The sequence below is a fragment of the Alligator mississippiensis genome, chromosome 4 (genome assembly GCF_030867095.1).
Source record: "Alligator mississippiensis isolate rAllMis1 chromosome 4, rAllMis1, whole genome shotgun sequence".
NCBI lineage: Eukaryota > Metazoa > Chordata > Crocodylia > Alligatoridae > Alligator > Alligator mississippiensis.
In genome coordinates, this window is record NC_081827.1 from 18,339,037 (window position 1) to 18,364,785 (window position 25,749).

The 25,749-nt window shown below is 39.5% G+C and overlaps 1 protein-coding gene across 1 annotated transcript in view; it reads left to right on the plus strand.

Annotated features, from left to right (window-relative positions):
* The window catches only part of SEMA3E (semaphorin 3E), a 220,339-nt gene that overhangs the window by 137,374 nt on the left and 57,216 nt on the right, over window positions 1-25,749 (plus strand). Inside the window, exon 5 of the mRNA XM_019487530.2 lies at window positions 17,747-17,840. Within this exon, the coding sequence (XP_019343075.2) occupies window positions 17,747-17,840 (94 nt within the window). The remainder of the gene's footprint in view (window positions 1-17,746; window positions 17,841-25,749) is intronic.

Here is a 25,749-nt window from a genome sequence, read left to right on the forward strand (position 1 = left end):
GAGACACTCGGGCAAGAAAGGGTGAAAGGAAAACAGTCCGTCTTCCCTTCCTATCCAGTAGCCGTCAGTCATTTCTAAGAGCTGTCCTGTTACAGGAAGGAAAAAGGATGGAGGTTTAGACAAGGAATTGAGAAACATAAAGTCTTTTCCCTTGGCATTTGCAAGATTCCCAAGTTTGCTGCTTTAGTTTGTAGGTGTAAAAAAGGTGACTTTGGTATTAAGCCTGCACTTTCCTCCTAATTATATTGATTGCTAATGAGTCAGTACTGACAACCTGGTACTATACAGACCAGAGTAATTAGGCATGCTGAAATGAAGTGAGATACTTTATAATTTAATTATGAAAATATGAAACGATGGCTTTGCTCCCGATGAGGTGTGCCGTTATTGGACAAGCATGGGCTGGGAGTGCTGCAGAGGCCTGTCATTGCTTGACAGTGACTCTAGTGCTGTTACAAGCAGTGTTGATGAGTCACTTCCAGATGCTTTTGATTTTGATTATGCTTATTCCTCACCATTTAAAATGTGTCTGTTACCATATGGAGGTGAAGTGGATCATTGAGCCTTCAGAGGACCACTACAAAGAGTAGGAAGTCAGAAAGGGAAACATTAGGGACAAAATGTTTATATATAGGCCTATATAGTCACTAGAGGCTCCAACTTCTGGAACAGAAAAGAGCAGCCAGGCAAAGAACTGGGTTAAATAATCAGTGGGGAAAATGCAAATGGTGGTCAAGGATACAGGATGATGGGTTAAATCTTTCTTTATGGAATATGCCAGAAACCTTTAATGTTCACAGCCAATGGACAGAATCTCATTTTTAAATGTCATATCTGAAACAGGAAAGGCGAGCTCAATAAATTACATAGGACTTCATTTCTCTACCTCAGAGGGGTGAAGAATGAAGTCACCCCTTCCAAAATATAAGGTTGTGGTTTTAGATAGTCTACAATAGATGCTTCAAACTGGATGTATCGGGTACTAAGTCATTTCCTCTATAATTAACCTGGTGGGAATTAGCATGCCAGAGTCCACAGGGGAGGAAGAAAAACTACAAATTATGGTGGGGGGGTTGGAAAGGAATGGGACATATCTAAGCAGCAGATGGGTGTATTTGTATGAAGGACAGTGAAAGCAAGCAGGAATATTTCTGACTTTTTATTTGCCCATTTTTTCTCATTTGGTGTTTTCATTGGATTTCTTCCTCTGCCACCTGCTTTTCCATTTCCTCCCATTTTATTGTGAGTGGAGTGCAAACACTGTAATGTTACACTGAACTTGAAAATCCATATCATTAGTATGATTTCAGTCAGACAAAATGATTTCACCTATTCCTGCTTGAAAGAACCAAACTCAATTGACACAGGAGCTGTGCAAATGTATTTTAGTCACAACTCAGTCCAATTTAAAGGGATTTCTTTTCTTTTCTGACCAATATTTCACATTGCTGTTGTCAGGTTTCGACTTGATCTATTTAATTTGAGAAATGAACTTGTATCAATATTTATTTTTACTATTTTAAGATATAAGTTCTAACGTATCACTTTTCAGTCAAAACTAACAGCTCTGCACAGTTATTTCTTCTGTATGGTTTTTCCTATTACCTCATCTCCGGTCTCAATGTGCAAAGGATTAAGGGGGTGGAACATCTGGTTTCACTGATCAGACAGATCTGGGTGGTGGCAGCCCTCCTTTGGATAGAATGTGTGACAAATTCATACCCTGAGAATATTTGCTCAGCGACACAGTCTCCTTCATTGCCTGAGTAAGAAACCAACTGTCAGAGAGGCATCAATTAAGACTGTTTATCAAGAAAATCCAGTCCTGGAATCAAATCTGCAACGCTAAATACTATGAAATTGTTTATTTTCTTCTGTCCTCCCCATTCACAGTTCACATGAAAATAGTCCTTAAACTAAGTATGCTTTAAACCAATACCATGAGTTTATGTGTGTAAAATGATGCCAGGTAAGCATCTTCATTTCATATAGTGCAAGGCTGAAAGGGATCACTAGATCATCTACTCAGACCTAGTTATCACAAGGCATTAAATTTCACTCAAATATTTGCTATATTAAGCCCTAAGATTTTAGTCAGACTAAAGCTATTTTAAGTTATCAAGGGAGTCAGCTGTTCTACAGGATAGAGAAGAGGACAGACCAAAACACCACAAAACCTGAGCCCCTGGAATGTGTAGGGATTTGAGTAAGTGAGATACCCCAGATCAGCACAGCAGGCAAGCCATGCTCTATGCTTGCAGAGGAAGGCACATGCCCATCAGTGTCTTTTCCAGTCTGATGTAGGGGAAGATTCAATCCTAAACTCAGATCTGGTTATCCCTGTGTTGGTCAGCAAGTAAGCAAGACTCACCAGCCAGATGCCAAAGAGGGAGGATTCCCTGCTCCTGTTAAACAACTGGTCCACCCTGTTCATCCAGTGTTACATCCCAAGCTGCAACTAAATTCTGATCCTGCAGAGGATCAGGAGGAAAAACAATACTTTCCCAACTTTTCAGGTGTCCAGAAGAAACCATGAAGCTAGCATACAGGATTTAACTGTAATCAGTGTCTCAATGCAGTGTGTTATAGGTATATTGAAGGTGATGAAGAAAATTTGGTTTTCCCTGCATCCACAAATGAATGATAAATAGGCTGTACAATTTCTCCCAGACTATGAATTGAAATATGTTTTGAAAGAAGTTTTAGAAAGATGCATGTTTTAGAAAGATACCTGATCTCTTTTTAAAGAGGCTGAATACTGGCAAGTGCACCACTTAAACTGGTAAGCTGCTCCAGTGTTTAATTACTTATGGAGCTAGGAAGTTGCATTTCTTTGAAAGGTAAATTTATCTAACCACAGCTTCCTGCCAGTCTTGATATGCCTTTCTCACCACTGCTGAACCCTCCCTGCTCCTCCACATCCCCACAACCCCCTGCCTCTTGCTATCAGTTATCTTTTCCGTGTGTAAGTACCTATACAGAGTAATCAAGTCCCCTCTCAGTCTTCTCTTTGATAAGCTGTATAAAGTGCTGTATAAATAGACTCACAACTTAAGACTTGCTTTCTAGCCTCTGGATCATTTTGGTGGCCTCATTTTAACACTTTCCTATATTTCCATATATTTTGTGAGCCATGGACACTGGAATTGGTACAATATTGTTGTATAAGTTCTTCCAGTGTTGTGTACAGATGGAAGATAGCTTTCTTCTTTCTATTTAATGTTCCCCTTTTTGTATATCTAAGGATTACATCACATTACTCCATTTTTTTATAGCATTGCATTATGAGCTCTGATAGAGGAATCTACGAGGGGTGTGCAAAATGGGCCTTATTCGGTTTGGATTGGGATTCGGCCTGAATCGGAGACAGTGATTCAATTCTTTGATTTAGACCACTGTCCCCGATTCAGTTTAGCCAAATCCAAATCTGAAGATTCAATGCTGAATCAGCGAATCAGTGATTTGGCCATAAACACAGGTTTAAATATTTTTTCTACATACCTCGAGGTACCAGGCACAGCTCATGAATGCTGCAATGCTGGTGCAGATGGAGGATCCCACAGGAGTGTGTGGGGGGGGGACCCTGCAGTTCCCTGGCTCAGCGATTGGCCATGGGGGGACCCCAGGTGTCCCCCAGACCCAGAAGGAACCAGGGGTGGTGGGGGAGGGGGGTCCCAGTGCACTTTCCAGCAGACCCAAAAGTGGACTGGAAATGCTTCTGGTCCACTTCCAGGTCTGCTGCCAAGCACTCTGGGGAGCCCCCCATGCATCTGTGGGACATTCCATCCTCCCCAGCATCACAGCATTTATGAGCTGCCTGCTACCTAGAGGGATGTGGAAAAACCCTGCCAGGCTTTTCACCACTAGCCACTCAAGTGGCAAGCATAAGGGGGTGTGCCCAGCCCCCAGCCCCTGGCCAGCGCAATGTGGTAAAGGGAGTGGGAGGAAGAGGGATTTAAATCCTCCTCCCTTCCCTCTCCAACCAGCATGGATCCCAGCTGGGGTCTGCCTGGCAGAAGTGCAGTAGCCCTTTCTCCTTCCCTTTGCCTCAGGCTGCCAGTGCCTGGCCAGACCCCCACACTTGCAGGTTGAGCAGGGAGGCAGGGGGTGGGGGCAGAAAGCCTGACAGGGGCTACTGCACCCTGCCAGGTAGACCCCAACTGGGGTCCTGTGCTGGTGGGAGAGGGGAGGGAAGGGTGTTTAAACCCCTCTCCCCCTCACCTTCCACCTCAGTGTGCTAGCCGGTATCTAGCCATGCCCTCAGCCCCCAAGTGGGGATAAACCTGGCAGGGGCTGCTGCTCTCCTACCAGGCCAACCTGGCTGAGCAGGGTTTCCCAGCCCCACCTGCTTCTTAGCCAGCCAGAGCAGTGATAGTGCTCCAGCTAGGGAGCAGAGGGGTGAGGTCAACAATGATCTGCTGGAGCAGACAGCACAGCCCAGGGCAGTGCTGCAAAGCATCTTGGGATGCTGAGGGACTGACAGTTAACTTAAACCAGGAAGGAGTCTGTGACAGAAGTTCCTTAAATCAGTATAGCCTATGTTATTTTAGTCTGATACTACATTGAACCAGGTTTATCTTAAACCAGTTTTATCCATTTTGAAAGTGGTTTATGTGCACTGAGCTTCTGCTCTGTTGCTGGTTTAAACTAGTTTCTGATCACTTAAACCACTTTATGTGTAACTTCTTTCTATTTCCCTGTTTAGATACAACCTACATTCTTGTTTCAGCTTGTATTTAATTGTATTAAAACATAATTTATTGGATTGCTACCTAATAGGCAATTCAGATCACTGTGCAACAGTGACTAGTCCATCTTGTTATTATCAATCTTTGTGTCAAATCTGTGGAGAAATTTAAGTACAGTATATTAGCTTGTTACTTTTTTCACCATACTTGTATTCCTGTCCATAAAGAAAACAGATTTTTTTGACGAGACTAGCAGCCCATAAAACCATGGTGACTGGGATTAATCATCATTGTACACTGCTTAAATATGGTCATGCGTTAAATATAAGGTCAACCTGGTTGGTTAGGTGAGGATTATGGAATAATCAGCCATATGAAATGAATTTTCCATCATGTTTGGTTTGTTTTTGTATGAATAAAGGCAAATGAACAAAAGAGGAGAAATCAGAATAAAGGGAAAATGACATTATCAAAAATAGAATGGTCCTTTTCTACCTATGCTGCAATTTGCTAAGGCTTAAGTAAATTGTTCTATGGTGTTCATTATATTCATGATTGGAGTCTGCCACCTTTACCTACAATGAGTCCTTCTCTGAATGAGGACTCTTGATCTCTAGATCTGTTTATTGAGTAAACATATTGCATGGTGTTGTTAATGGTAGCAGAATATCACCCTTCATTAGAAAAAAAATATAGGCACTGAAGCATGACAAATTTTAAGGGGTTTAAGGGGTGTGGGGGTGGGGGAGGGTTGCAATTAAAACAAAATTACCTTTCTTCAGTTTTAACGTGTCCTCATGTTGCTCATTCCCATTCACCCACAGAAGTAATGACTGACTAGAATTATTTTAATCTTTTTATTCTTGGAAAAATAATATTTCACCTTTCCTTCCTCCTGTGGTCCATTGCCTTTCTCCATATCTACAAAATAAGCTTCCAGTACAGCCCAAGAATGAAAGGACCTTCTTCCTCTTCTACATCTTTTTTGCCTAAGTTTAAACCGTGTTGTTTAAACTGTGTTGTTTTGGATAGAAATTGTTCATGTTATCCACAACCTTCACCTTAGAAACATCAATAGAAAGAGGAATTGACCACATCACACTGAAATTGTATTTCAGTCACTTAGTTTGACATGCACATCTGTGCACACCTGTGCAGAGAACTACCATAGCACACATGCATACTTTAAGTTTCATTTAAACTATAAAAGTAGGGTTTCGTGGAACATAAGTGGTGCAAGAGGGTCTCATGTTGGCTTTGTGCCCCTGTGGATTTCAGACTTAAACTTACACTTTCAGTCATTTTTTTGGTAAGCATGGTCTGGTTATTGAACTCCTGTGATAAGCGCCTCCCCCCCTCCCCCCCCCGACCCAAATCTCTTACTTCCTGTCATACTTGCATTTATTTTTTTCTGTATTTTTTTTATGGTTGATTGTTTCTGTTTGGTAGCTGACCCTCACCAAGGAAGAAACACCAGCTTAACAAGTGAAGTAGTTGCAGCAATCCTCTTGCAGTGCCAAAATCAAATAACTGGAGGATCTACATGGTGATAGATGTATTCTCCAATACTTTCTCTTGACTTTTCCAATTCTGAGTGCCCCTATGTGCTGCTGTTACTACTGCTGTTACAAAATGAGCCTTCAGGTAGCTGGACCCAGTTCCATGGACAGCAATTGCACCCTGTCCCAACCCTCCCTACCCCTATCCTGCTCCCCTCTCCCCAAATCTTCCCCTCCTTGTACAATTGACTCACTAGATATTATGTATCTTCTAAGGGTGTGTGCAATGGGCTGTCTTCAATTAGGATTTGGATTCAGGTCAAATTGGGGACAGTAATTTGATTAGTTGATTCGAATCACTGTCGCAATTCAATTTGGCTGAATCTGAATCTGAAGATTTGATGTTGATTCTTAGAATCAGTGATTCAGTCATAGACACAGATTTAAATGTTTTTTCTACATACCTCGAGGTACCAGGTGCAGCTCATGAATGCTGCTATGCATAGTGCATGGGATGCATGGAGCATCCCACAGGAGCACAGGGGGACCCTCCATGTGCCCAGTGGTGAACCTGGAAGTGGACCAAAAATACTTCCAGTCCACTTCTGGTTTCACTGCCAAGCATGTGGGGACCCCCCCCCCACTCCTGCCCCCCCTGATCAGCCATGGGGGAACCCTAGGTGCCCCCCCAGACCCAGGAGGCACAAGTCACTGAGCCAGGGGGGCAGCATGCTCCTTGGTGGACCCAGAAGTAGACTAGAAGTGCTTCTGGTCCACTTCTGGGCCTGCTGCTGAGTGCACTGCGGATCCCCTCCCTGTCCCTTGCCCCTGTAGGATGCTCCATCTGCCCCACCATCTCAGCATTCGTGAGCCGCCTGGTACCTTGAGGTATGTAGAAAAAACATTTAAATCTATGTCTATGTCAAAATCATCAATCTTTCCAAATCTCTCTGAATTGATTTGGAGGGTTCTGATTTGATTTGGAGAGTTTAAAGGGTTCCTGATTCCATTCAGATTTGGAGATTCAGCCATTGAATGGGCCGAATCTCTGCCAAATCAAATAAGTGACTGAAGCTTTGCACAGCCCTAGTATCTTCTGTATCTCCCTTCAATAGCACAATTTGACTTGTTAGCTCAAGTTGTATCTTTGGAGATGTAGTGTTTTGTCTCTGTTATTAGCTAAAATGGCACCAGATGACTAGAGGTTTTCTGAGATTTGCACTGCTTTGCACCTTACACACTCCATGTTGGTTCCAAGTTTCTAGAGAAAGTGAAGAAGGCTCAAATAGCTGGGACCTACTCTGTGTAGGAGTGCATTTTGTCAAAGTGCAACTCTTTTTTTTATAGCTCACTGGTTACTACTCTATTTAATCCATAGAGAATATGGGTAAATTCAAGCCACTGCTAATATCCTGGTTATGCAGGTCAAACTGTACAGATTTAGGTTTTTTAGCTATAGAGGTCTCTGGTTTTGTTCCAAGGACTGGCTGAAATGATAGCTATCTCCCTGCCCATTAACCCTTCATGTCATGTACCATAGTCAGGGACTCTCTACACTCTCAAATTACATAATACACACAGATGCATGCACACTTGAAACTCTGGTCATCACCTCTGTTTGAGAAAGTGCTTTGAAATCTTCAGATGAAATGCCTGTGCTCTGTGTGTGCAGTTGTTAGTATTCCCATAGTATCCCACATGCATTAAGTCAGAGGCATATACATTTTTTCCTCCTGTCAAATATTTTGACAGGAGCTACAAATTTCCAGTCCTCTAGCAAACCCAGCCAGCAGTTTGACAGAGACCTAGATTTTAAACACTTTTTTACATTGGAGCCCGATAGGACTTCATCACTTAAATAAATAATAAAATGTATAGGCCTAAAAATTATGTCTGAGTTCACAGGGAGGATTTAACATCTATAATATTTTATGTACTCTCATTCCAGAGAACTATTGATCTTTTTAGAATGTCACTGAATAGTAAAGAGGATTGAAAACAGATCCCAGAAAGAAATACTATGCACAAATGAGCTCTATCATGCCAGATAAGGGAAGAAGAGATAATTTCAGCTAGTTTTAGGAGGAGTACACTTTTCATTCTGTATCTACCTCTGCTTTGAGAAAATGAAGCTTGGAGAACACCCATGATAGAGTTTGCAAGCGTGCTCAACATGGGCCATCTCATTGAAGTCCATGGTAACACTCCCACTTCAGTGATAACGAAATTGGGAATTTTCCATAGAAAGCCATGTGTTATACTTCAATGCTCTTACTAAGTAATGATGAAATAAAGGAACGTAGATTAGAAAGACAAGTTCCATATACTACTTCACTTGTATACAGACTTATGCACAGGTGTCAAACTCACCTTAAGTGACTATTAACCATTAGTCCTCTACAACGTGGTTTTTGGAAAGAAATATAAATTGAGGAGGCTATGGACTGAGATAGAAAGCATTTGACAACGCAATGAAGTTAGTAGCAAAGGAAAAGTTATCTGGTGTGCTACAGAGACAAAACTGCCTTAAAAATTATTTCCTTGTATTGTTTTCTACAAATTTACTGTAGAAAGGGACTTGAAGAACTGTACAGTCTGTGACCCCATCATCTCCAAAGGTTTGTTGCTGTTGACTGGAGGTCTGCAGAGAGCATTCCTGTAGAATAAAGGTTTTTGCCTTAAATTCTGAATATAATATTCAATTGCATAGTGATAAAAATAGTTTTAGAATTTCAGATCTTGCTATTGTATTGATATGGGAGCAGGTACATTCTGTACTTATATTTCTGTATTCTTATAAAATAAGGAAACAATCTATTTTGAAATGAGAGAGATTCTTCTATGGAAGCATATCATTTACCTTGTCAGACAAGTTCTTTGGGTAAATCTAATATCTTATGTTAGACCAACTAAAATAGTTGGAAAAATTCTCCTTTGCAAGCTTTTGGGTACAAACACCCTTCTTGGGGCCTAAGCTCTCAAGCCTGAAGAAGGGTGTTTGTACCCAAAAGCTTGCAAAGGAGAATTTTTCCAACTATTTTAGTTGGTCTAATACAAGATATCAGATTTGCCCAATGAACCTTGTCTGCCTATGTTCTTAGACCAATACAGCTACAACCAACTCTCCTGTCATTTACCTTGATATCTATTAGATTGCCCATCATCACGGTATCTAAGGTTGAGTCCAGACATTCAAAAAGCCCAAGGAAGAATCAGTCTAAGTTGCATGGTTTCTTGTAAGCAGCATAGTTTAGACTGGTAGCAAACAGAACACATTCACCCTTTGCAGGTTGTGGGGTGGGGGGTGAGGTAGCGAATCTTGTACTGGGCTCTGCCATGTTTAAATCAGTCTGTGTGTGCCAAACTTGTGTTCTGTTACACGTATAGACCAGTTTCCAGTCACTTATACTGGTAAAAGTGCCTGCATTATTTAAAAAAAAAAAAAAGAGTTTTTCCTTTTGCTCATGCGAATGGTCCTGTTGTCCAGAGACAACATATATAAGTGCTGTCAGGATCAGGGCCTAAATGTCCTCTGAGTGAACTCTCTGTGTGCCTGGTTATTTTTTACATCAGCTCACTCTCTTTGTTGATTTTTAGTTCTATGTCTTGATTGCATGAGTTCTTTTTGCTTTTTCAATTCGAAGTATTAATGATGTCTGAACACTTATTTTAATATTCTAATTTGCTCTATGGGTTTAGTCATTTTCATATATTTCTGTATACAAAACAGGCATCTACTTAATTTTCTACCGTAAAAAATTATGAAGGATATTATCTGTATATATGTAAAACTGCTTTGTCAATGTCCTAAAGTTGTTCTGCAGAGTGCAGAGAGGTGGGTGATTTGAACTGTCTCTTCAGGTCTAATGCTCTATATGTTTTTTTTCAGCTTTGCTATGAAAAGAATAAACATATTTTGCCTTACAGTAAGCGTATTAGTACAATATATTTCTTTCCCCACGTGCCTTCTTGATGAGGAGGAATGTTCAGATTAAGGAAAGGTCTTAGAGTTGAGAGTTCATTTCAGAGCCTTATATTTGTATTCAAACACTGCCTACGTTCTGCACTGATTTACAGACACGTTCTGTGATTTTTCAAATTAAAAAAAAAAAACCAACCCTGTGGGAGTCAAGGTTCACCACCCTGAAAGCTGCCTCTGCATACTGTACTTAACATCTCTCTTTCTTTGTATATACTTAAGTATGAGGGGTGAGCAAACCTACAAGAAAAAAAAGCCAGAGAAAAATCTTTTTGGTAGTATAAATTAAAAATGAATATTTGAGCAGGGTTTAGAATGTGTGTGGCATGTGGGCTCAGGTAATTTGTACTAACAACTGTGTTGTAGTCTGCAGATAAAATAAAAAGCAAGGGGGATGGATTCCATCAAACACACTCCAGTTGTCTGTTCAGCCACGAGTTTTCTCTGGATCCATTCTACATTTAACTTTTCACATCATAAAAAAACCCATCCGTTTTTCCACCATGTAAAGGCCTCTACAATAAATGTATTTCATGCAGCATAAATAATATATTGTCAAAAGAAGTTAGTGGGTTCTATAGGTCATGTAAATTGCTGGCCTCTTAAAGGTGCAATAATTACTTTGCATCAATCTAACTATGTATATACATACCAACAAACAGACTTCCTGTATATATAAGGTATCAAAATGTACTAACCATTGTCTACCAACAACACACTATGAATGTTGCACTCCTCTCCATGAAAATTGCACGAGATATTATTTAAAATATATTAGCATATTGTTCTGATGAAATTTATAAATGTATACACACAGAAATTCCATAAATTATTCTTCCTCTTCTACTTTTGAACCCGAAAGTTTGCTTAATAACTATTCTCCAATCATTTGGGTTGGTCTAATAAAAGATATCAAATTCTTCCTCTTCTATGAATTAATTCTGTCTTTTACTGTACAATTCCCAGTGTCTGTTTAAAATGAAGCATGCAAGGACCCCTTGGAAATTCTACCATGAGGTCATGAAATTAATAGCTGTATGTTAATGCTCTCTTATAACAGGGCAGGGAGAAAGGATGCTAGAGCATCAAGTAGGCACGTTGTGACTTCTCAGTGTTTCATTTTGCAACCTGAACACTCTTTTATTTCACTTTTCTGTTTCTTTTAAAGGCAGTGTTCAGGGGAAAAGAAATTCAGCATGTGAAGTTACTTGCTTCACCACTGCCACCATGCAGTGGCACAGCAAGTGCTAAGAACCACATTTCTACCATTCTATCTACAGTCATTGTGGCCTTCAAGATTTAATACTTTTCAGGATGAAATACTGGCCAGCAATACATTAACTTCAGTTCCAAATATTGTTAAAGCATACTTTCCCTGATAAATCCAGTGCTATTTAGAAGCACTTTCACTTGATCTAGACTATTTTTGCTACCCATTTATAAATACGTATTTAACTAAAAGTTCTGAAGTGGTTCCAACTCTCTTTCAAAGTTACAGCAATTTTGAAAACGTGTTTAAAAGGCCTAAATCTGATAGAAGCAAGGGAAATCTAATCCTTTTCTTCCCCTAAACTTTTCACAGAGACACCTATCAGTGGCTCCTTAATTGTTCATGGCCCTGCATCAATCAAAGCATTTAAATGCATTTTAAAAACTTAAAATGTGCTGAAGTTCTGAGTGTGAATGGGAATGGGCTGAATCACATTTAAATATTTTGTTGAATCAAAGCCAAGCAATGCTTGCAAGCGAGAAAGAAACGCTCTACACTCCAAGTCAAATGCAGATCTTAAATCTTAATAGTTCTGATTTCTTGCATTATTATTTATAATCTCCATTATTTTTCATTGCCTAAGATTATCAGTTGCCATTAAGTTAATGGAAAAATGGCTGCTGCTCTTAGAAACCATGCATATACACATTTCAATGAAACAGATGATTATTTTAATAATAGCTGAATGTGTATTAAGTTTCTTTAGTCAGAGGTATCATAAATCAAACCCAGAGCTCTGCTTTTTCAATCTACTCCTAGATATTAGTAATTCTACTACCCCCATTTGTGTTTTACATGCCTTTTATCCTCACCACTGGAAAGTTTATATAAAATAAATGACAACGTTGAATTGCTCTGTTATATGATGTAATGTGTCGGTTTTCTTCTGACATTTCTCAAAGGATTCCAATGTCACAAACAGTAAGAAAATATAGAATTATAGTATTAGTCCTTGCAGCTGATTATCCATGTATAATGCTTATTTAATTTAACCTGTCATCATATGGAATCTAAGGGCACTGGCCTATGTTAAATTAAAGGCATGATGGGTTCTGAACCCAACCATTGCACTTCCTGCCATGCTGCATGTGCATGGCAGGAGACACGATTGTGGGATAGAGAAATGGATCCCATTCTCTCATACTGCCAGTGCCAGGGACCCCCAGGATCATCATCCCAGTCTCCCCCTGCTTGGTGCCTGCACTATGCTGGCTAGGGACCCTGATCAACTGACCCAGGCTCCCAGGCAGAGAAGTGCAGGAGATCCCTTGGCTCCCCTGATCAGTCTGCTGATCTGTTTTCCCAGCCAGGGGACCTCACCATGAAGTCCCTGGGCTGGGAGCTCTGATCAGCTGATGGGTGCTGCCAGCAGGGGAAAGGCATAGGAGCTAAGGCCTCCATGCACTCCCCAGGCTATGATGCCCCATCAGCTGACCAGAGTGCCCAGCCTCTGGATCGCATGAGAGTCTTGAAGCCCCCTTGTATGCTCCAAAGTCTGGGAGAACTGGCCACATGTTATATTAAAACTTTGATAGGAACCAGCCACAAAGTTATTACAAATATTTTTTACAAGGATTATTACACATATTTTGCCTAATAACTTGTGGATTAGTCTTTGTTTTTTTACACCATTAATTGAATGAATGTATAGCCAGATCACTATCTGATCTTCAATAAGTCAGTCTCTTTTTGGGAATAAGTTACAGCCACTATGTAGTGTTTGTTGTGCTGTTTTAAAAGGAAAATCCCTGTTAGGAGGAGTCATGACTTACATTTTGCAGACCTTATTCCCAACTAGCCTGGGCATCTGCTAGCATTTATGAGAGAGACCTCCTGCTTTCTATCAAAACTGGCCAGGCCCACTTAGAAATTTATCTAAGCTGTACTAAAATGCAATTTTTTTTTCCACCTTGACTACTGGTAAGGCCTTATGAATTTAAACCATACTGTTTATTCAGAAATTTCATCTGTTAAAATAGAGATAGTCAAAGAAAATAAATGCTACTTAATATTCTTGCTATGGTTAAATCTCTGCACTGCACATCGTATGAACCATAATAGAGGTGATTTATGTTAACCTGATAGTATCATTATGGGTTAATTGGTTGGCTTCTTATCTTGGCTGATGAATAAAAAGAAAATGTTATCATATTATTAAAGTAGTAAAAAATATGCTATGTCTTGACTGTCTTGTGTTGTAAATTGTTTTCATCAAATATATTGAAACTCTTTTCCCTTAAGATCCTACATCACTTTGAACATTAGGGACCAATGTACACTATGTACTTATAATGGAGTTATTCCTGCAAGGAGATATGTGTAGGTATCATTTAAAGGAAATAAAACAGAGGGGTAGAAAAGGGGAGTGACATCTTCATTCTCATTCACCAGGGATTAATCAAAGTTTTCTGACTTTAGAAAGTGCTATAGGGAACTTAATGGTTTCAGTATATAGTGTTTTGTATTTTATAGTCATAGTTTCATAGATTGTAAGGCCAAAAGGGGCTTCGGAAGATCATTGGGTCCAGCTCCCTGCACCAAGCAGGAAAGATAACTGGGGGTCAGGTGACCCCAGCAAGGTGACTGTCCAGTCTCCTCTTGAAGATTTCCAGGGTAGGTGATTGCACCACCTCTGGAGGGAGCTTATTCCACAGTCTGGACACCCTAACTGTGAAGAAGTTTTCCCTAACGTTGAGCCTGAATCAGTCTTCCAGGAGTTTGTGGCCATTACTCCTGGTTTTCCCCTCAGGTGAAAAGATGTTCATCTAGGACATGTGAGTTCACTTTGTGGTTTGGTTTTTAACCTACTAAAAGGATCACTCCCTCCTCCCCTCTTCCCATGGTAAGTGTCAATCTTGAATAGAATATCTATACCAAACAATTAAATGAAGTAGCAGAGAGAGAATTTTCTATTAATTTCTGTTGTTACTTTCAGAAATGTTATATGGTTTTTATTATTTTTTATAGGTTTTAAGAGTGATTTTTGTTGGCCCCTGTTTCATTTCTGTAATGCTCTATCAGTAAAATTCTATAGCATATTTCCATACGTAAGCTCAGATTTCCGATAGTCCTATCTACTAGACAATAAGACATTACAGTATATTTTCTGCTAGATTTCACCAGGACATGTTGATTAGATGCATCATTCTTAACTGGGCACATCTACATGACACGTTTACTGCAGAGTTGCCTAATAAGCTCTGTAGTAAAGTTTCAGTGTTTACACATGCGGCCCTATTAGGTCCCAGTAAGCTAATTAACTCTACTGTAGGGTAGTATTTTAAGAAACTTTTAAAGAAACAGCTGAATGTTTCTTAAAAGTGTCCAGGGGTGGTGCAAGCACCTACTCTGGACACTTTTAAGAAACATTTGGATGCTTATCTTGCTGGGATCCTTTGACCCTAGCTGACTTCCTATACCCCTTGGGCAGGGGACTGGACCCGATGATTTTATGAGGTCCCTTCCAACCCTAATGTCTATGAAATTATGAAATTTATAAATGCAAGTAGTATCCTATGGTGGTGTTCTTTAGTGTGCAGCAGTGCACATACAGATGCTGATGGGCTGGCTGGGTCACAAGGGTGCTTCAGTGCGAGGGCTATCTGCCAGCTAGCCCTGCACCGGAGCACCATTGTGCCCCATCATTGTCTCTCCACACAGGCTGACCCCTCATGTGCCCCAGCAGGTATGGCTGCTCTGACCCAGCTTAGCATGCTGTGGTCCCAAGCACACATGTAAGTGTGATGCCCAGGAGCAATCTGTATCTGAGAAACTATGGCTTTGCATTAATTTCATGTCTAGATGCACCCACTAAGTTCTCTTCCCATCAGGATTTTATGATTCCAACATGCAGCCCTAGTGTGTCCTGGATTCACACATTAAAACACATCAATTAAGTTGCAGTTCTGTTTATGAAATAATGGCAAGCTAAGCTAGGATAACAAGAGCAGAGTTGTATAAATAGCAGGCCTGTGTGAAGCTTCAGTCTCTGATTTGATTCAGAGAAGATTCGGTGGTTGAATCTCCGAATCCAAATTGAATCAGGAGACCCATTAAACTCTTTGAATTGAATCAGAAGCCTCCAAATCAGTTCATAGAGATTCAGAGAAATTCGATGATTCAGACATAGACACAGCTTTATGTTTTTTCTACAAACCTCAAGGTACCAGGTGACTCGTGAATGCTGAGATGGTGGGGTGGATGGAGCATGGATGGTGGATGGAGCTTGGGGGTGGGCCCAGCGGACTCAGAGGCAAACCCAGAAGTAGACCAGAAGCACTTCCAGTCCACTTCCAGGTCAGCCATGGAACACACAGGGGACCCCATCCCCCAGCTCGGCAACTGGTGCCTCCTGGGTCTGGGGGCGACCTGAGGTCCACCTGCAGCCAATTGCCGAGCATGCGAGGGGGCCCCCCCTGCACTCCTGTGGGACACTCCATCCACCCCACCATTTCAGCATTCACAAGCTGCACCTGGTACCTCGAAGTATGTAGAAAAAACATTTAAAGCTGTGTCTATGGCTGAATCGCTGATTCTCCAAATCAGAATTGAATCTTCAGATTCAGATTCAGCTGAATTGAATCAGGACTGTGATCCAAATCAGCAAATCAAATCACTGCCCCCTAAATTGGGCCGAATCCTAATCGAATATGGCCCACTTTGCACACCCCTAGTAAATAGGGCAAAAAAATAGCCCTAAATAAATAAAGATGTTTATTTAATTGGTTTTAAATTTGCTGCCATTTTTTTCATTAAGTATCTCATTATTACTTTAATGTGAGAGAGAATGAATAGGCAGCAAAATTATTGGGAGCACCTGTCAGATCTTTGAATTCCAAAGTTATTTCTCTAAATACTTTTGCACCTTCTGTTTGAAAATTGTTCTCATATTTTGTCTTTGTGAACTACTAGCAAATGCTTTAGTCATGAAACCCTGGGGAGAGGATATTTTTCATTAATAATGTGTTTAATAGCTGATTAGGACAGAAATAGCAGCAGGAGGCAGTTTATCTTAAGAAGAATTTCCTTTACATCATATTTTTGGACCATAATGACCCTCTAGTGTATTGCTGTGGTTTTCAGCAGTATTTCTACCTGCCACCCCCTCATTTTGTCCTTTTTGTTGTTCTTTTCTACTGTTGACCCAAAACATCCTGATTTTTTGTTTCTATGAAAACTGCTATATGGTGTTTAACAGCTATGGGAAGGAGTGAAAGTTTCCACATGGTCTGAAAAATAACCAGCAGCATTATGGAATAATCACAGCTTATGATGCTTAGGTAGAAAGACAGGTCATGTTTTGGGGAAAGTAGAACAGCAAACTGGTTGACCTGGAAACTATAGAATAGCATTTCCAAGACATTTAACGTTCATTTATTTAGAACATTTTGATTAACCCTTAGTGAGTAGTAATGAAGTTGTCACTCTCCTTCTCCACCTCCTTTCCTATTTCGTCTCTTATTTTCATTTCCTCTTCTCCCATGCCTTAACTCCCTATCCTCTTCTTGCTCTCCTTTCTGTCCTTTTTGTTAATCTGTAGTTCATTAGTTATCTCTCTTGCATAATTATATGCCTCCAAAACATTTGACATACATGCCACTGACCTAAAACTAAGGTAGGTTCAGTACAGCAAATGAATAATTTATTAAGGATATTTCCTACCCCTTTTGCATAAACTTGTGAACTTGTGGTATTGCTGAAGTATACTATATTGATATATGTGTATAATACACATTCTTGGTTATCTTTGGGGGAGTCAATTGTCATAACTGCACTTAACACTTTTTCTGTTTTTACTTTATCTGTAGTGAGTATTTAAATAAACATTTAAATAAACAGAAGCAAAGTTCCAAGTTGTAATGCCTTTTATCGCATTGGAGTATGTCAGCAGCATGAGTCACATCTGCTCTGAATATTTTAATCAAAGATTCTTACTTAAAATGTACTAGAATAGAGAATTCACCAAAAGGTCCCAAAGCTACAGACAAAAAGCATTGTAATATAAATATATTAAGCAATCTACAGGAAGACACACAGACAGGACAAATGCATTCTTAGGTTAGGTAGCTATTGAACATTTATTTAATTGGTAAAGAAGATCATTTCCTCTTACTCCATAAAAATAAAGCAGTTTGTACATACACCCATGATTGTTTCAGTGTTGCCTTCATGCAAAGGTGGCTTGTAAAAATCCAAAGACAAATGAGCAATTGTAACTTTACACTTCAAAAAACCGTCAATCTGAAATAAATTTAAAGTGATACCTTTTGGTGTGTATTAATTATACTGTTTTCTGCATATTTTTTTAAAGGATCATCTGTTTCAACTGGAATCACACAAATTTGAGAGAGGACGAGGCAGGTGTCCTTTTGACCCCAATACCTCCTTCACCTCCACCTTAATTGGTAATGATCTTTATGTCACAACCTTCAAGGGGCTGTCAAACTGTCTTTCTGAGTTTCTTTCTTCAGCTCTCCAAGGTGTTGTCAGTATTCCTTGTCAACCTTCAACATGTCAAACTGACTTCTAATGGTGCTGTCCACATTAATATTACATTCCAGATGGTGTTAACTTGAGCAACTGAGTCTCAGGCAAGTGAGCAGATGTTGTAATTTGTGTGCCGTTCTACAAAGACAAGTGTCACTTAATATTTGGGGTAACGGCAATATTTGTTCTTCTTCAAAGCAGAACTGTATTTGGTCCAGAGCATTTTATACCAACCAATCATGTTTCCAGATATGACAGTAGTGGCTTCAAAGACCAATTTCGACAATAAAAAAGTAATGCTATTATGAGGCCTAATTGCTATTATGAGGCCATGGTCCAGCAGACTCGGTTAATTGAGTCTGCTCCAACATGCTGTAATTACAGCACGTCAGAGCAGCTTCTGAGTCTGTGTATAGACACCCATTGGTTTTATAAATGGTCATGCAATGCAAACTTGACTTAAAAACAAAATGTAGGGTTTTTTCCATAATTTCTAGTAACCAATCCAAAATATTGTATTAGAAGTGTATATTTTATATGACTGTAGTAGAATTTGCCCCTAATTCTACAGTGCCATCCATATTAGCAGTTATTGTGCTGACACAAAACTCTACTGGCATCTTCCAGTTAGAAAATGATTGCAGGGTAGGAACATGTTTAAAAATGCAATTCAATGTATATTTATTTTATGATGTGTTCAGGGAAACAGCCAACTCAATAACACAACTGTACTTACACCAAGGGTTTAGAACATAGTTGTTGGAATATATTCACACTAAGAAACTAAGGGGAGGGGTTGATAATAGTACTGGCTCTAGAAAAAAAGTTTTGTCTGCAGGATGAATAATTTCACTTTAAAGGCATTATTAGTGAAACAGAATAGAAAGAACAAGAAAGAAACTAAGGACCAAAGAGTAAATATTGCATGCAAGAGCAGGCTTGAATAGGCAGAGTAGAAGAACCAATCAGGGCTTGGAAGGGTAATATTTGAATGATTTTTTTGTTCTTATTTTCTTGGCATTCTTGGTTCATTTTTCAAGGCCATAAATTTTGTGGATTTTTGTACTTGTTTTTTTTTATATTTACCTTAGATGCCAAAACCCAAAGCGTGGCCTTAAGATATGAGTAGACTGTGTCAACTTAAACTAAAATGAGATAGCTTATTCTTAGAAGCTAGAAAGAACTTGCAGTGGGTGACCTATATTTAGATATACTCTTTCACATGTTTTTTATTCAATAGAATAACTGGAGGGGAAAATATTCTCCAAATAATATAAAATCCTTGAAGTGACTGAAATTCATCAAAATGTAGCATGACACATCGCCTGTATCACGCATCACGGCAGAAATGCTTTCATATTCAGTGCATTAAATAGAATGGAAAAACTAGAAATAGCACAGTTTTGACTGTTTTTATATAACCTATCATGTGCAGATGTTTATCGATATTTCCCCTACTCCATGTTTCCACCATTTTATAACTAAGACCCTTATGATGCAGAGCGAGCTCTGCATGGGTACAGGGGCCACCTGCACAAAGTTTATTGCGGGCCTGGGACCTGGTAACCTAGTTCTGAGGTCTTTACTCAGTCTTTTTTTCAGACACAACTAAGTAAATAAATTAGGGTTGATCATGCTCCCAGTGTGAGGTCAATGTGAATTTTGTTATTTTTTTAAATGGAAGCCAGATTGTGTCCGCAGCGAGCACTTCAAAACGGGAGATTAGGTACTTGTGCTTCAGGGCTAGGCATTAAGGAATTTGATGCCTGGATCATGGAATGCCTTAGGGTTTCTTAAATTTTTCCCAAAAAGAGCCTTTTGGGAGGCCACATCCTAAAAGCAGTTCACCTGCAGAAACCCTATTAAAATCAATGGAGGTTCCATGAGTTAAGGGTTTACAGGATCTGGCTCCAAACAGCCTGTAACATTTTGAACATGGGCAAAAAAGTGATCTCACAGGTTTTTATATAAAACAGTATGAAAGTGTCCTGAAAAGTTAGGTTCACTTAAAATCCTCTGTTCAGAATAAGATTAATTTTTCCAGGAAACTCAGTCATCAAGTACAAAGAATAGGCAGTTAGTCTACATTCTTACATTTTTTTCTGAGAAACTGATGCAAGGGATCATAGGTTGCTCAAACAACCTATCTTTAGTGTCATTTAAAAATTACTTATGAAATTCTTAAAGGTATACTCCTTGTTTTCTAATTAAGGTGTTCTCATGTTCATACAGCATGCACTACTAGAATTTTATCCCCATTGAAACCTGCAGTGTAGCAACCAGAGAAGATGCAACAATTAACATATGAGCAGAATAAATTTGCAGGATACTTGTAGCTCTTTGGCTTTTTGGATGAAGATTAGCAATTTGGATGGATCTTATTAATGGAGAGTGAGAGGCATAGGAACAAATATTGTAGCTATTAATTAACCATATGCATTACCAGTGTAACTGGAGAAAAAACACAATTATCTGTCTAAGCATTATAATTGAAGACCAGCCCTTGGATCAGAGACAGCAACATGAACATATCTTATGAAAAAACAGAATAAAAGTTTGTCAGTGTAGGAACACTTTTTAGTAATGATTTTGTTTTCCCTCTAAACAAGCTAGCTCACATGCAATAGAGCGGTTCCCATTTTGTGGTACGGGTACCACCACTGGTAAGCGGACAACCTGTCAGTGGTATGTGTTAACACATTTATTATAATTAATTTATATGACAAAAATTTGCTGGTGGTGCTTAAGGTCATATGATTTAAATTGGTGGTGCACAATCTGAGTTTGGGAGCTACAGCAATAGAGAAATGCCCACCAGACAGATCTTTCTCAGTGTTGCCACCTGCTAGCCAGAGAGGAATTAAATTAAGGAATTTTACCTAGAATCCAGGAGATGGATAATTATGCTGACACATAGTATTTTCCAGTGGGAAAGGCAGATTGTAAGGAAAGAAATAGGTGGGTAACACTTTCAAAAGCAACTCAGTGACTTAGGAGGATATTTTTTAATAAGTCATGTAACTTTAACCCTAAGTGATTAAGAACTTGGGCAAATAAATGGCATAAGGGTCAGATACAGAAATATATTTAGGCATCATTTATTTAGGTATCCAAATCACATTGGAATCACTAGGGATTAGGCATGTTAATACTTTTGGGGCTATGAGCCTAGATGCCTAAAAATTAGCTTCCACAATACCTAAATTTTAGGCATCTGGCCCTGAAAATGGAGTCCAGTACTCTGTGTACAGCAGAAGGTTCTGCTTCGATCTGGAGAGATTAAAGGGTCTCCTGATTCAATTCAGATTCAGAGATTTGGCCACCGAATCGGGCCAAATATCCCCTGAATCAAATCAGTGACTGAAGCTTCGCACAGCCTTATTATGTATGCTTATTGCCTCAGCTATGTTGCCTCATTTGGGGCTTTCATACACATGGAACAGGAGCAAGCAGACAGGATATGCTTCTTGGCTCTGCTCCCGAGCACAGCACAGAGATAGAGTAGATAGCCTTAGGTTCACTTCTTCTTAAGCTCAAGTGGGTTCGAACCCTCATCTCTGGCTCCTAGCCCCAGGCTTTATGTTCCTCTGGATGATAAACCCTCACACCCTCTCGTACAGAAAAGAATTCAAGATTCATTGGCCCAGAAAGAGGGAACACTGCTCTTTAATGTACGCAACAAAATCCAACCTGTGAGCAAAGACTGGAACCCCTAGCTTCCCACCTCATTGGTACGTGCCCTATCCTCTAGGCTGGTGGTTCTCAAACTTTGTTTTTTCATGGACCACTCGAAAATTGCTAAGGATCTCAGTGGACCACTTAATAAACTTTTTGTTGTTGTACAAATCAAAGCCCACAACTTATTTTAATATCAGTAGTCTTACCTTTCTAATATGATGGATATGCCTGGTTTTTGGAGCAAGGTTCTGGGAAGTTGGGTGTAATGTTTGTCAGCTTTAGCTGGACAACGTTTCTGCACACCACCTGAATGGAGCTCACAGGCCAGTGGTGGTCCACAAACCACAGTTGGAGAACCTCTGCTCTAGGCTAAGGAGGCGTGCTCTCTTGTGCCCTCTCTTCTCACCTCCCATGTTCCACGTAACCGTCCTAACCACTGAGCCACTGAACAATTTGAGGCTCTACCTACTCCTTCTGCATTGTGTGTGGAGCATGATCCAGTCACGTGCTCTGAGAATATCTACCTGACCAGACTGTGCAAGCCAGATAATACTGCCTCATGTATCCCGTGGGGTTTAGGAGTGAGCTAGACTGCTCAAGACCTGGGAGCTTTAGACATGCCCAGAAGCCCTGTAGGTGCCTAGAGAATTTGGTTGAGAAATTAGGCCCATAAGGAATTTAGGTGATTCCAGTATTAAGCCCCAGCTTAGACAATGATTTAAAGTTTTAAATTATGGAGCCCAGCATCTAGAAAGGCACTTAGGCATCTATGTCTTTTTGTGGACCTAGCTCTAAATCAGTTTTGAAAATGGGAGTTAGCATTCTTAATTACCAAGGTGCTGTTGAAAATTTTACACAAGTCTTTTCTAAGTCATAAATTGGCTTCAGTTTTCCCTCTTTTTTCCTTAGTAGTTCTACACAGCTGTAGCTCCTGAATTACAGCTGTGTAAATAATAAGAAATAAGCTTTAAAGCATCCAGAGGAATCATTTTCTTCCCCTACCTGTGGTTACGATTTAAAAGTGGTTAAGTTTGGACATTCATTTGCAGTAGTTTTGATTGGAGACCTGCTGCAAATATTTAAGAGAAAAAAATTCTAGCAGTGTCTCTTTATGTATTTCAACACTTCAGGTAGAAATCTCTGGCTCAACAAAATGATAGACTTGGCATTACAATTAAATATCCCACACCGTACCCCGGTTTATGACAGGTCATTTGACCTGGTGGTGAAGTAGTTTGTGATGAATAATTCCATTTTTGAATGATTGAACATGTAATAATTTATTGTCAGCATCAGGAAACTGAGTCGATGTTGAAGCACAGATATGCTGCATAAAAATGTAAATGTTTAGATAAATTCCATACATAACGGTTGGACCTAGATTCTGAAGAAAAAAAGACACGGACTCTCCCATCTGCTTTCAATAGCCAAAGCTACCTTCTGTAATAGAGCACACAGGCTGATTGACTGAGACCACAGTAGCTTTCGAAAACTGATAAAATAATTTTGAAATTTTTGCAAGCAAGTAGTGATAAACTTACGCTAGTCTTTAATGTCCAGTTTCTGTCTAGGAAAACCCATCATGATAATAAGCCTTCTGGCTATAATAATAATAATAATAATAATTTTAAAATATTTTCCTCTAGTTGCATCTTATATGTAATAGCTTATGCAACTTAGAAAGAAAGAAATATCATATCTTGTTCTCTGAGTTAGGAAAAGAGCACTTGAGTGATAGAAGGAACAATAGGAGGTCAGAATAAAGAAGTGAATTTCAGGCAATTTAACCTGACCTTCTCTGTGGAAGAAACAAGAAAAGTCAGGTTGTTCTGGATAGCAGTAATATGATTTTAAACCAGTAAAACACTCAGATACTGCTATGTGAAGCAAAAAAATAAAGAGTCAAATTAATAGGACAAAAATATATGTATATTTAGGTGGGTGGGTGGATGGATGGATGGATGGATGGATTTTTTTAGACCTTTACTACAGACAGACAGATAAAAAATAACCATGTTGTTTTGTTCAGCACTTTGTGGTATTTGCTGAATTCCATCTTTAAAGAAAACCACTGTTATTCCCTGTAAAAGAGAAATGGTACATCAATTGAATCAAAACCAGAAAGAATAAGAAACTGAATGAAGGCATCAAATGAATGTAGGGTTTGGGGTACAAAGCCAGTACTCTTGTATAGTAAATTTAGATCTTTTTAAAATATAGACTGATGTCTACTTGCATTTCTCTCTATCCAAAAAACAAAAAAAAAACCCACTTTGAATGTAAAGGTTATGACAGTGACTTAATAAGAAGAAAATACAATGAATGCTAATTTTTTATTTTCACAGTATTACCCCCTTCATTCCAAAGCACTCAAAAATATCAATAACTGAATGACATCCTTTTCTGAGAAGGGAATAGCCTATCCACTATATGCTTTCTGTAGTTGTAAGAAGAGAGGTGGAAAACAGTATCCAGTTAAACTATAGGACGAATTCAGTTAGGTGTTTTGCTATGCTGAGCTACAGCATGGCTCCGTTAAAACCATGGTTATACCTATAACTATGGAGAAACTGCCATGTCCAAATTGCCATATATTATATCAAGCATGGTGTCTTTGGGAAGACTGTGCTCCTGATAGTTTGAAGGGATATTGCTCGGATGGTCTAATAACACACGTGTTGTTTCTGTAAAAATGTAGTTCGTAGAAGCCAGGCAGGAGGAAAACTGGGGAAGCTTCTAGGCAAAAACTATAAAAAAGCAATAAGATCAAAAACAGGGCGAGAGAGAGAGATACTGAGAGATCAGATTCTTTAACCATAACAATGATTTACAATGAGGATATTTTAATAATGAGAACAATTTATGAGGGATTGTGATGGAGCCTCAATGCCTACGTTTAAATTTTAAAATTTAAAATGATTTTACCCCCTCCTCTCACCACCCCCCACCTCCCAACCTTTACAGGCTATGGATTTGATAGGCTTTTTGTGATGATAATCTTTCTCATATTATAAAAAATGTTCTTGTTTGGTGTTAGAAGAAAGAGTCTTTGAGATTCTGTACTTGAAACATGACAATCAGGGAAGAGAATGTGTCATATATTGCCAAGACCGAGCTTCAGAGTGTAACAGCCAGAAGGGTTTTATTTTCTCATTCTCAGATACCAGCTGAGGAAAATATTGAAGCATCTGTTTAAATACTTTCCTGAACCAGGATCTAGTTCTCCATTTCATTAGCTTTGAAAATGCTTTGCTAAAGAGTACTTCTGATCACTTCAAACCATGTCCAGAACTTAGTAGTTGGACAAAAATCCAGTTGGTATCAAGAACTGCAGAAATAAATTCAGAATTCAATATTTTGAATTAAAACTGCTCCAAAACAAGTCTGGATTATATTAAAGAAATTTAAAACATGAGACCTACTAATTAGATGCATTAGGTACTGTACCATGTACATTACTTCTTCAGAGTGTAAAGTTTCTCTATTAAACTAGACCCAAAACCAAATGAGGTGCAAAAATTTAATGTTTATCTCCTTGGTTTTTTTCTGCTGATTAGAAACAGATCACTGTAAACAATATAGAAAATTTGTCAAAAATGCCCCATTTCCCTATTAATATTAAGGAGTTTCATCAAGACTGTTAACTTCTAAGCAGTCAGGGGTCACAAGCCTCACAGGCCACATTCCCTGGGACTGCAGCAGCATAGGCCACAGGCCACGCACTCACCCCTTGGACCTCTGATGCTCCGTGATCTCCTCCCCCATGCTACCACGCCATGCAGACATTCAGAGTCATAGGCTACCCTGGCACGACAGGCTGAACTTCCCCCTGGGACACAGGGAGGAAGCAGAAGCTGGAGGATAGAGAGGTAAACTAGAAACCCCTGCTGGTACTGATGGGAGACAGCAGTGGCCAGGTGGGATTGTCTCAGGCTGCATACAGCCCATGGCGTACCAGTTGGACAGCCCGGAGTTAAATAAATCCTGTGTATTTCTCTTTCTGGTGCACAAAGAGGCAGATTTCATTCTATCTATTGGGCACATAAGCAGACTCAGACATGCAAGTATGATTCTGTTCCACATTACTCGAGTCCCGGAAAACCTGTTGATACAGAAGATGGGTTTTTCTTCTTCCTTGCTACATTCTTG